This window comes from Lichenostomus cassidix, chromosome 11, assembly GCF_008360975.1.
Source record: "Lichenostomus cassidix isolate B80296 chromosome 11, HeHo_3.0, whole genome shotgun sequence".
NCBI lineage: Eukaryota > Metazoa > Chordata > Aves > Passeriformes > Meliphagidae > Lichenostomus > Lichenostomus cassidix.
In genome coordinates this window covers 20,289,725-20,300,078 of record NC_139492.1, presented here as the reverse complement: position 1 = coordinate 20,300,078, position 10,354 = coordinate 20,289,725, and the positions used below count along the sequence as shown (strand labels likewise).

The window sequence follows — 10,354 nt, the reverse complement described above, 5'->3', positions numbered from 1 at the left end:
GTTTGTTCTCACATCTACAGGGTTTTCTCCTGCATTCTTTGTTAATCACAAATTCACTCCCGTACATTCCTTACACAGCTGCATCTTCTTGATATTTTCTCACGAAGCGTTCTCAGGGAAGCAAGCTATTGCAGCTTGTTAGGATTTTTACTGAGGCCTGAGTATGCTGAGGCTTTGTTCAGGTTTATTTAGTTAACACAAGTTTTGCTGGAAAACTGTGTTTTCCAACACTTATCTTTTTTTTCTTTTTTTTCTTTTTTTTTCCTCTCCTCTCTGTAATGCGGTCTGAATTAGCATGCTCATTTGTGAAAACATTACTGGGTTTTACTTGCATGCTTCAGACAGATTTTATTTTCTAGACATTTTGTACAATGTGCAATAATAAAAACAGCCTAAGCAGCATGGAACCAAGATGAAAACATTACATCTTCAGGACAGGTATAATTTCCTATCCCTAGCTGCTAGCCCACCATCCTTGATGACAAGCTACAAGTTTTTGTTTGGGACACTGTTTACACAATAAATACCCATTCTAGCTGTTCCTGTCAATAGCTGGCAGAATCACTGAGGATCCAGAAAGACAGTGTTTGTTTACCCACAGTGACACACTGAAGAGAGCAGAGAATTTTGTGTCATGGAAATCCACCTCGTGACTTAGTAGCGATGGACTTGACATGTTCTGTGTCCTTTTCCTGGTAGATGTTGGCTCACAGCCTGTGTAAAGATCTGACATTCACACCTGAGCACAGGCTGGCATTTCTTCTTTCCTAGTGCTTTAAAATTGTTTTGTCTTTTAGTGAAATTAGCTGAACAGATTATTGTCCTGAAGTGCCAATACATTGTCATTGTTATGTCCTTTTAAACACAACATTAAGAGTCTGCCTGTGAAAAATAGGTAGTCTTTTTAAGATGAGCTCATATGTTCATTTATATCCTTTTTCACTCTTTATGTGGAACAGCTTCACTGTTACACAGTTCCAAATTCTTGCTGTGTTATCAGTCTACTTATGTTAAGAAGAGCTTTGGGAAATTAGCTGTAATTTGCTCTTTTATGAACCCAAAAATCACTGTAATGTGAATATGTACTGAGAACATCGAGAAGAAAATTTAGAAGAATTGTACGTAATGATTTTAGTTGATTCTAAGGATACTCTCATACTGTAAAATCACTAGGACTTTTAAAACTATGTGGGGTATTGTGGTGAAAAAGAAGTGCAATGTTTTGTGCAGAATGAGTTTAACAGAAATTTATACATAAAAACATACCACTGGAATTTTAAAATATAGCTATAGTAGTCAACTAAGGGAAACAAAGACATACATCAGTCTTAGTGATAACCCCTGAGACAGGTGAAACACAAATTGCATTTCCTAGGATCAAATATAACCTTTGAGGAAGCATTTGGGCCAAATTTTATTGAAGAGTAGCCAGAGAGCCTAAGTTTCAGTTATTGGTAACATGAGTAGTAGGGAAAAAAAAAAAAAGAAAAAAAAATTATTTAATTGTCTATGAAACAGGAGAAGCCTGTTTATCCTTACCTTCCATTGTGCTTTTCCTGCTGAACTGGTGATTGGATGCAAGTAAAATGGCAGTCTATAATAAGTGTACTGCATAGTATAACTGTTACTCAGTTTACAGTGGAATTGCTGCAGTGCTTGGAGTCTGGTTCAGAACTGTACTATCAGTATTGATGACATTTTTAATCCAGTGCTTGTTGGTGAAATGGCAGAGCACCAGCTCCAAGTTACTTCCGGCACCACCACCTCAGACATCAGCTTTGCTGAACATCATGCTCTGGCTAACTTATAAGTCTTTGCACAAGTTTCCCAGTCATAAGAATGGATGGAAGACAGCTCTAAAAATTTTAAGTGTTTCAAACTGGTGGGTAATATTACACAAGAGAGCATTTGCTGGGCTGGCAGTGGGAATACTACAGGGTGGTGTGACAGGGGAGCTGCTCTGCAGCCTCTCCATCTGCACTGCAGTGGTTTACAGCCCTTCTCCACATTACAAAAGCCAGTAACTCAACTCTTTTGAAGACGTCTATTCAGTCTTAATTATATGTTTTGCTTTTCTGTGCATGCTCAATTTTAGATAAGCCTGATTGTATGTAATGTGATAAGTTACAGAAAGCATAGTTCACGAAACTGTTTAGAAAATCAGTAAGTTTTAGTTCTTTACTCTTGTCAAGTTCTGCTTTTTAGCGTGCTTTTACAGAAATAGTTTCTGTTCTAAAACCAAAACGTTATGCTAAAGGCCTGCGCGATGACCTTGTACAAATTGTAACTCTTTCTACAAGGCAGCCCCAAGCTTGCAAAACCTCCCCACAAGGCCGTGCAGCTGCTTCACATAGTTCCCACAAGATAGTCACAGCGTAAATCACTATGCTTGTAAGAAAAAAAAAAAAAACCCCGAGAGCCGCGTACCCCAAAGCACAACCAACCAATGCAGAGAACGACGATTCCGCGGCCAATCGAGACCCCAAGAGAACGCCAGTCAAGACCCACGAGGGCACTCAAGGGAGGGGGTAAAAAGGGCTATAAAAATTGATGGCTTGTAATCTTTGGGTGCAGTGCTGTAGGCATAGCAGGGAGGCTCGCCGCGCCCGCCCAGCGCTGTAACTTGGCTGCTATCTGCTTGCTCAATTATGAATTCTTTAATTAGCTCTACGTCTCTGATTGGTTTTTGAGATCCAATCCATAACATGTAACACTTTAATTAATTTCTAATTTTTTTCTTTCTTTTCAACAGTATTTTAACAGAGGCTGGAATCACATTGCTGAACAACCTTGTGGCTATTTTCATCTGCTCTGATAACAATACGCATTCTGAGCAAAGATATTTGTTCTCTCTCTAGGAGACAGCTTTAATGCGCATTCACTGTGTTCATTCTGTGATTTAGAGAAGCTTTCATGTTTCTAATTCCAATCTGTTTGATCTCCTACTTAAATTCTAAAATAAGTCTAGTAATTCATGCAGCTAGTGTATGTTGACTAAGAATGTATTGATAGTTTGTTCCATTTCCTTCTGTAGAAAAGAAGTAAAGTAATAAAGACAACCGGAGGACCCGCTGAGCCTATTATTCTCTGAATTTCTGTAGGTGAAGAGGAATCTGAAAATGCATTAATTCACCTGAAATGCAATTCAGCCTTTGTCTTGGGGTAATGTTATGATAATCCTATATTCCCTGTCGTTTGCTTGTATGCTCAGAAATGTGGTCCTGTAGCTTTAACTTCGTTCAGCAGCTGGGAGAAGCGCGGGTTGTTTTGAAACTCTTCCCCCAGGCTTCTCCGCTGGGGAGCGAGGAGGAGGAAAGGACATTGCTTCGTCTGGCTGCTGCTGCTGCTGTCGGGGCTGCTAGTTTTTCCCCTGGGATTGCTTCTTCGTCGTCTCCTTTTGGACCCCTTTTTTTTTCGATTTGGTTTCTCGCCTGGAAAACCTGAGGAGCCCCCGGCGGATGGTACACGAGAATTCTCCGGGGAGCCCCGGGAGAATTCTCCGCCCAGCCCCCCCGGGGGCCCCCCGGAGAGGGGAAACTACGTCTGAGGAAAAGGACACTGAAGTTCACCAGCTGTTTACTCAGGTTTAATAACTCCTTTCCCCGTTTTTCCCTTCCCTTGTGCCTTGCAGGGCACTCTGCGTGTTCTGTTAAATAAAGTTTTTTTTTCACTTTCATCTAAGAAATTCTATTGTGGTGGGGGAGGGGGTGCCAGAAGCCCTTGGCTTTCGGGGAGGTGTTTGTTCAGAACGCTTTCCACCTAGAAAAATTTGTCTCTAATCCGAGACAGCCTTATTTTGGTACTGCTATCATTTACAAGAATAACAGTCTTACTTGAGTCACTTTAGCCCTCATTTACCAAACATTTTGTATGTTAAGGAAAATTAAGACTCCAGCTACCAGAGAGAGTAAGCCCCTAATATAACCAAAGCACAAAAGGATTTATCATAAACTAAATTAAATAATCCAAACTCATATCATCAATAGATATGAAGGAACAGGCAGAAGAGAGAAATAAGTTTAACATCTTAGTAGATATGGGGTCTCACTATTGTCTTGCAGTGCTTTTCTACTATGTAGATAATAAAAACCAGCATCACCACAGTTTAAATCAATCCAGATACAGTTATAAAAAGATAAGTCACCATGGAGGTAGGAGATGTGGTGTGATGCTGAAATAGCCTTTCACTGTGGCATTACAAATGAAATAAATGTGTAGGAACTCATTGTCCTTGCGCAAACTGCAGAATCTCCATGCTGTGCAGTGGGACTGGGAAGGTGCTCAGAGGATTCCACGGCACAGAGCTGAAGAGTGTGCTGCAGAGAAAGAGTGTGTGTGTTGGTCTGTGATGGATGGCAGCCTCCTGAAACAGCTGACATAACTGCTGACATAAAGCAGCAACTTGAGATTATAGTTTAAAAACTGAATCACACTGAAAATATTTAAAGGCAAAAAGAAGAGAGAAATAAAACAGTGCTGGTTGTGACCTGGTTTTTTCTTTCAGGTGTCTGGAATGACTTGTTGTCTAGTGGAGCTTATTGATAAAATGCAGCTTCACAATTTTGTGAGGGAGCCCTGATGAACTTCCTCCAATTATTTCTGTAAGTATTTGAAATGCAGACAATTCTAATCCTCTTCTGTAATTATGCTGCATGTTTCAAAAATCTGATCTCAGTAACACAATTAAACAAAAATGAGACATAATTTACTTAATGGAGCAGGTTGTGTGGACCTTCAGTTTTGTTAAGAGAGCTAAGTTACAAGTATAAAAAAAACTAATATGCAATTAATGCTGCCTTGATAGTAGTTATAAAGACAATTGAACCATTTTGAGAGAGTGATTTTGTTTTTCAAGCAATTATCCTAACGTAAGTGCTGCTCATAATCTGGCCTGCTTGATACAAACTCAGGATTTCATTGAACGTTCAGAGTGTCATAGAGGAATATCACAGCTTTACACTCTGTTTGGAAAAACGCCTATACATTGTTCTTATAGTATTTCTCCATCAAACAATTTGGAATTGCCTTCCTGTGATACCAAATTGCTTGTATTTATTCCCATCACATTTCATAAAATGAAAGTGAATTACAACAGGGTTTTTTCAACTCTACACAGAACTCATGAATTACAAATTCCAAAAGAAGAGGAAGGAAAATAGATCACTGTGAAGTTTAGTAATGATCTATAATAGATCAAGGCAGGAATAGTGTTAAATTGGTGCAGCAAAGTACCCTTGAGAATTTTCTTCTTTTTCGGGGAGAGTGTAGTTGTCACTAAATGTAAACCTTATTAAATGCAGCCAGATAGTGCTGTGCAGTGATGCAATAAAACTAGAGATGAACAGTGTGAGGCCGAGACAAATAATCTATGTTACTACACCTAACATTTTCTAACCAACTTTTCTTTAATGCCAGCTGTCAAAAGTGATGATTACACAGGATCACAGTCTTGCTGTTCTGCACAACTCTGTACATGCATTGGAACTGATTTATGCTGAAAAAGAGATAAATGCATAGAAATTACTTGTGGAAGTGGTAAAATTATTGTCTTACTTTAAAGAAATCTCAACCAAATACACCACAGATAGGGATGCTTGTAAAAGAAGCATAAACTTTTACTAGTTACAAAAACTAGACGCAGGGGGAACTGATGTGAATAATGTAATAAAATTGTATGTAATCAGTGTAATACAGGCATTACACACATGGACAGGATAAGTTCAAAGTTATTTTAACATTTTTAGTAGTAATATTGATGGAATCCATAATTTTTGTCAACATTTCTTTATCATTTTATGTCTTCATCTTTCTACTACATATTTTGAAAAATGCAGTATAATTTTGATTATACTCAGTAAAACCTTATAAAAACTTTATTTTGATGGTGTTACATGACATTTTTGGGATCCAGTTCTGTCAAAAGTGTTAAAATGAATGAATGCACCTACAGCTCCAGCATATACAACATCTACAAATGAGATTCTTAGGACCATCTCCATATCATATGTTTTGAAATGGGATATGAAGGCTTTACACTTGGCTAGAGCAATGATTTAGTTTGGCGCAGCTCTTTTAAAGTGATTTTAAAATAATCTGCAAATCATCCTGAAGTAGAGCACCTAAGATGGGTTCTCCTGGTTATGTTTTTAAGGTGGATGTTTGCAGTGTAAAACACATGATCTCCACAATGGTATGGCAAAGACACTTTACTGCAAAAATCTTGGGTTCTTAAACTGTTAGTCTGTTATGAGTTTACATACTTGTGAGGCACAACAAATGTGTTAAACCAACCATCATAGAGCATGATAGGAACAGGTAACAGATGTAACCAACCACGAGCCCCATGGAGTGAGCACTTATTGGTTCAAATAATTGTTTTACAATTATGTAACTTGTTTTTCACCTCTAGTTTAGCTGAGTCGTTTTCAGAATACTTTTTTAGTTAGGTAAAGTAACAGAAGTGAGCAAGGATTTTACAAGGGCAGCAAGGCCCTCACTTTGCAAGGCCTTTCTGCTCTGCAACAGATGTTGTGATGTGATAATTAATTCCCCTAGGCCAGTAGATGCTAGGGCATACACGTATGTACCTTCATATATAGTTTTCTAATATATACATGTATTTATGTGAACACAAAAGTGTGTGACTGAAAGTCAGCTCTCAACATTTTAAATACTATTTAAATACTACATGAACATCAAAGCATAACTCTAAACTGAGTGGGTTTTATCTTAACAAGTTAGTGGCATGGACAGAATCTGTTAAAAAAGAGCCTACATCCATCACTTTGCTTTCCATCCTATACAGTCTACTGTTTTGGTGAGACACAAGGGTATTATTTAATGGAAATGAGAGATGTGTTTTACTCGTAATTATTATAAAAAGGGTTAATGCAGAATATAGAGATGACTAGATAATCTTTTTAAATTACAATAATAGACTCACTGAGGAAAAACTCTTTTATGAAACATTCCATTATTGCATTTGCAAATGCATAATTTGAGGATTATTGCCCAAAAACCCAGATGAAATGATTTTACAAACATGGGTCCATTAAAGATTTGAGAACTGTCTGGTTAGATTAGGAAGAATTTAGCTGTGAAAAAATGTTGTGTGATTCATTATGCTATTTAAAATTGCAGACACGTGAGAAGTAGGCTCTATCTGCAGAACAGACATGTCATCACTGTGCTGAATGTGAGGCCTTCTCACCTATGGGTAAACTTTGTTTGTACTGACACACTTATTATTTCTGCATCTTTAGCACAGTAGAAGTATTTAACTTGATATCCATTTCTCTAATCCCAAGAAGACCGGACATGATACTATTGATCCTCAGGACAGTCATCCATTAGGTATCCTTTAAGAGCCAGATGATAAGCAAATGTGAATTGCAATCATAATAATTCCAACAAAGGAATTGATAAGAAAAGGTAAGGCACAGGTCTGTGGCTCAGTGAGGGTAAGGATCTCCTCAACTTCCGATGTACTACTATAGCCACACTTTATACTGTTGAAACAAAAAGGCCTAAAGCAGTATCTCTGTGTGCTGCAAGGTGTCCTTCGGTGAACTGTGGTGCTTCCAAGCATTGAGTAAAGCCTTCTGTTTCACCACTCTGCCAGACTTTCTCACTATCAAGTAAGAATCAGCAAAAGGGAATCTAAGTCTGTGCTTTCTACATCCACTGTGATCTGCCTCCTGTAGATGCTCCAGAAAGCAACTGTCAGCACCATTGCCCTTAAGTAGCTTCAGCCTGGCCTGGTATTTTCTTATACATTTCTGCATTTTCTTTCTTATCTGCTGTTTCCCATATTATAATTTGGTCTCTTTCTCTATTTTTCTGACTGAATCTGACTCTGAAATGTTCCGCTAATTTTAAACAAGATATGGTGCCATAAGCATAAGAGTGCGCAGGCATTTTCTTCTAGACATGTTTGAAAGTATTTAACTGAGCTGTGTGTTTAATATTACATGCATGAACTTAGGGGCAAATGACAATCATAGTTTAATTAATATTTTTAAATTGCATGTCATCCTAGGCAAATTAAATATGCTTTGCTCATTATTTTTCACCATACAAACTGACAATTAAACTTGCACAGCTCTTTTCTTTGATGGGGCACACATAATTAACAAGTATCTGAAATATTTGTCTGAATATGCACCTGGGTGTGCATCAAATGGGCCTTTGGTATGAGAGATATGATGATGTGAACAGGTGAGCTAGTTATCTGACATGGGTTCAAGAAACCTAACTCCCTCCACAGCCACTCATTTGCCTTCCTGCATCCACTTTTGTTATTACACGAGCTCATGAGCATTCTTGGGTATACTATTTAACCTGGTTTTGGGCAGTACCTGATCTAAACCTCTCAGATGACAATCTGACACAGCATACTTTTACCATAGTATAGAAATTGTAATTTATGTTGTTGCATCTCTTTAATGAGAATCCTAACTCATGCTCCTGAAAGGTTAGCAAACACCTCACCTTTACCTCAGCATTCCAGTTCCTCTTGTTGCAAAACTACTGCTGTCTCTTGCTTTTCTTATTCTTCCTTAGGAATGCTGCCTATTCAATATGATCATTTCACCAGGTCCAGTCAGAGTGAAGAGCTGAACCTGGGCCTGTTGATGACAGAATACTGTTTTCTTAACTGGATCACACCTTACCCTGGAGGCTTTGCCAGCCAGCCAGCCAGCCAGCCAGCCAGTCAGTGAATATGTGTGCGTGTCATTCGCAGCTAGACCTTTATGCTGGATGGAAACCCCTTAAATATGAATTCTACCCTGGGGATTACATCCATTTCATGGGAAACTGAGTACAATAACGTGATTGTTTCATGATGTTGAATTTACCAATCAATATTTAATTTAGTGATCGAAGAGGTTCTGCTGTAAACACCCACAGACTGCACACCTCTGTGATATGGCCACAGAATGCAAAGATGCGATTTTTTTAAAGCATGTAGGCAAATTTTTCCGTGTTTATAGGAAATGCAGCAAAACCTCATCTGTGCCCTGAAGGATTAAACTATACCCTGTAGCACAGCCCTCATTTTTGTAGTTTAAGCACTGGTGATGTTACCAAGTGTTCTATTGCTGTTGATATTTGTAGCTGAATTACAATGCTGCTCAGTGGGTTGCAGCAATCGTGTGAAAGCTGTATGGTAGTGCCGTTGAGGCTCTGTTCTTAGAAAGAGAAAAGCTATGCCAATGACAGTGCAGCTGGTACTGGTTCTCAGGAGCAGCATGTGAGCACCTGCAAATGGGAAAACAAGGAAAAGTTCAGCAAACGTGAAGTAGAGCTGGCTCATTGTAGCTGTTTAGGGCAACCTGAGAAGGGGTGCCTGTCACCTTGCACTGTTTCGCAATTCTCCTCGTGAAGTTCCCACTTACCTTTTGCCGTCTTGCTGCTTGTAAACACATTAAGCTTCGTCTATTTTCAGTGGGACAGGATGGGTTTATGTCGTTTATACTAATCCAAACTGGTTGCCTTGCAGTGGATACGTTATCTGTTTGATGACGAGATGACTTGTTTCACGGTCGGCAGGACCTGCAAGGGTCCGAGTTTGGGTCGCAACCCTTCGTACTAGTGAAGGAACTGTGAGAGCTCTGAGGACAGCCGCGTTCCTGAGGAGGCTCTTCACCCTGCGCCGGTCACCGATCACAGCGTTCACTCCTGGGAGCTGCAGCGCAGCCAACTGCCGTAGCCGTTTCCTGCGCCTCCACTGTCGCCCGGGATCCGCAGCGCACCTCCGAACGGAACTCTGCCGGGAAAGGGCATCCGGCTGACCCGCTGGGCCGAGACAGCTCCCGGCAGAGGGGGCCGGCGGCGGCGGCAGTGGGCGCGGCCTCCCGGCATGGGGCCACGGCTCCCTGCATCCTCTAGGCACACGGGCGGCCCCCGCGGGGCGCTGCGCTGCCCTGCCGCTGGGCACGGCCCGCCCGCGTAGTGCGAAGGCAGGGTGCGCCATGGCCGCGGGGGCCGGGGCGCGGCGAGAGCGAGGAAATCTGTGCCTGACAGGAAGCCCGGCGGCCGGCGCTGCGCTGGCGGGCTCGGCCATCGTCTTTCCTTCCTCCCCGGGCCGCGCTCCTCCCGCGCCGCCCGCCCGCTGGCGGCGGCTCTTCAGGTGTACGCGGAGCGGGGCGGCGCTGCGCTCCCCTTGCTCTCTGGCCCGGCAGCCGCAGCTGCTCGGCGGGCCTGTCACGTGGGGCAGCGGCGGCGGCGCTGCGGTCCGTCCTCTGCCACCTGCCCCGGAGTGGGAGTGCGGGCCGGCCATGGGGCCGCCGCCGCGGCAGGCGCCCGCGCCACTCCCGGCTCCCCGGCGAGCGGGGGCACCGCAGGCCGGCGG

The 10,354-nt window shown here is 41.6% G+C and overlaps 1 protein-coding gene and 1 long non-coding RNA gene across 5 annotated transcripts; one reads left to right on the top strand and one right to left on the bottom strand.

Annotated features, from left to right (window-relative positions):
* Window positions 1–3,076: 3,076 nt before the first annotated feature.
* Window positions 3,077–8,681, top strand: LOC146432445 (uncharacterized). Its single transcript, XR_014854611.1, has 4 exons — window positions 3,077–3,162; window positions 3,286–3,584; window positions 4,505–4,601; window positions 8,563–8,681. It is a non-coding gene; the product is annotated as an uncharacterized LOC146432445 (long non-coding RNA).
* Window positions 5,387–10,282, bottom strand: LOC146432444 (uncharacterized). Of its 4 annotated transcripts, none has more exons than XM_085072109.1 (4): window positions 9,399–10,282; window positions 9,088–9,261; window positions 8,491–8,627; window positions 5,387–5,494 (listed from the first exon to the last, which is right to left on the bottom strand). In XM_085072109.1, exon 1 carries the CDS (start codon window positions 10,280–10,282, stop codon window positions 9,473–9,475), a length of 810 nt encoding a protein of 269 aa, XP_084928235.1. In that variant the 3' UTR covers window positions 5,387–5,494; window positions 8,491–8,627; window positions 9,088–9,261; window positions 9,399–9,472. The 4 variants fall into 4 exon arrangements, with proteins under 4 accessions (XP_084928235.1, XP_084928236.1, XP_084928234.1 ...); XM_085072110.1 differs by having other exon boundaries at window positions 8,497–8,627; XM_085072108.1 differs by having other exon boundaries at window positions 5,387–8,627.
* Between the last annotated feature and the right edge of the window lie 72 nt (window positions 10,283–10,354).

Bases quoted from the DNA above. Each gene is read 5' to 3' on its own strand.
- LOC146432444 (XM_085072108.1), bottom strand. From the start codon at position 10,282: ATGGCCGGCCCGCACTCCCACTCCGGGGCAGGTGGCAGAGGACGGACC.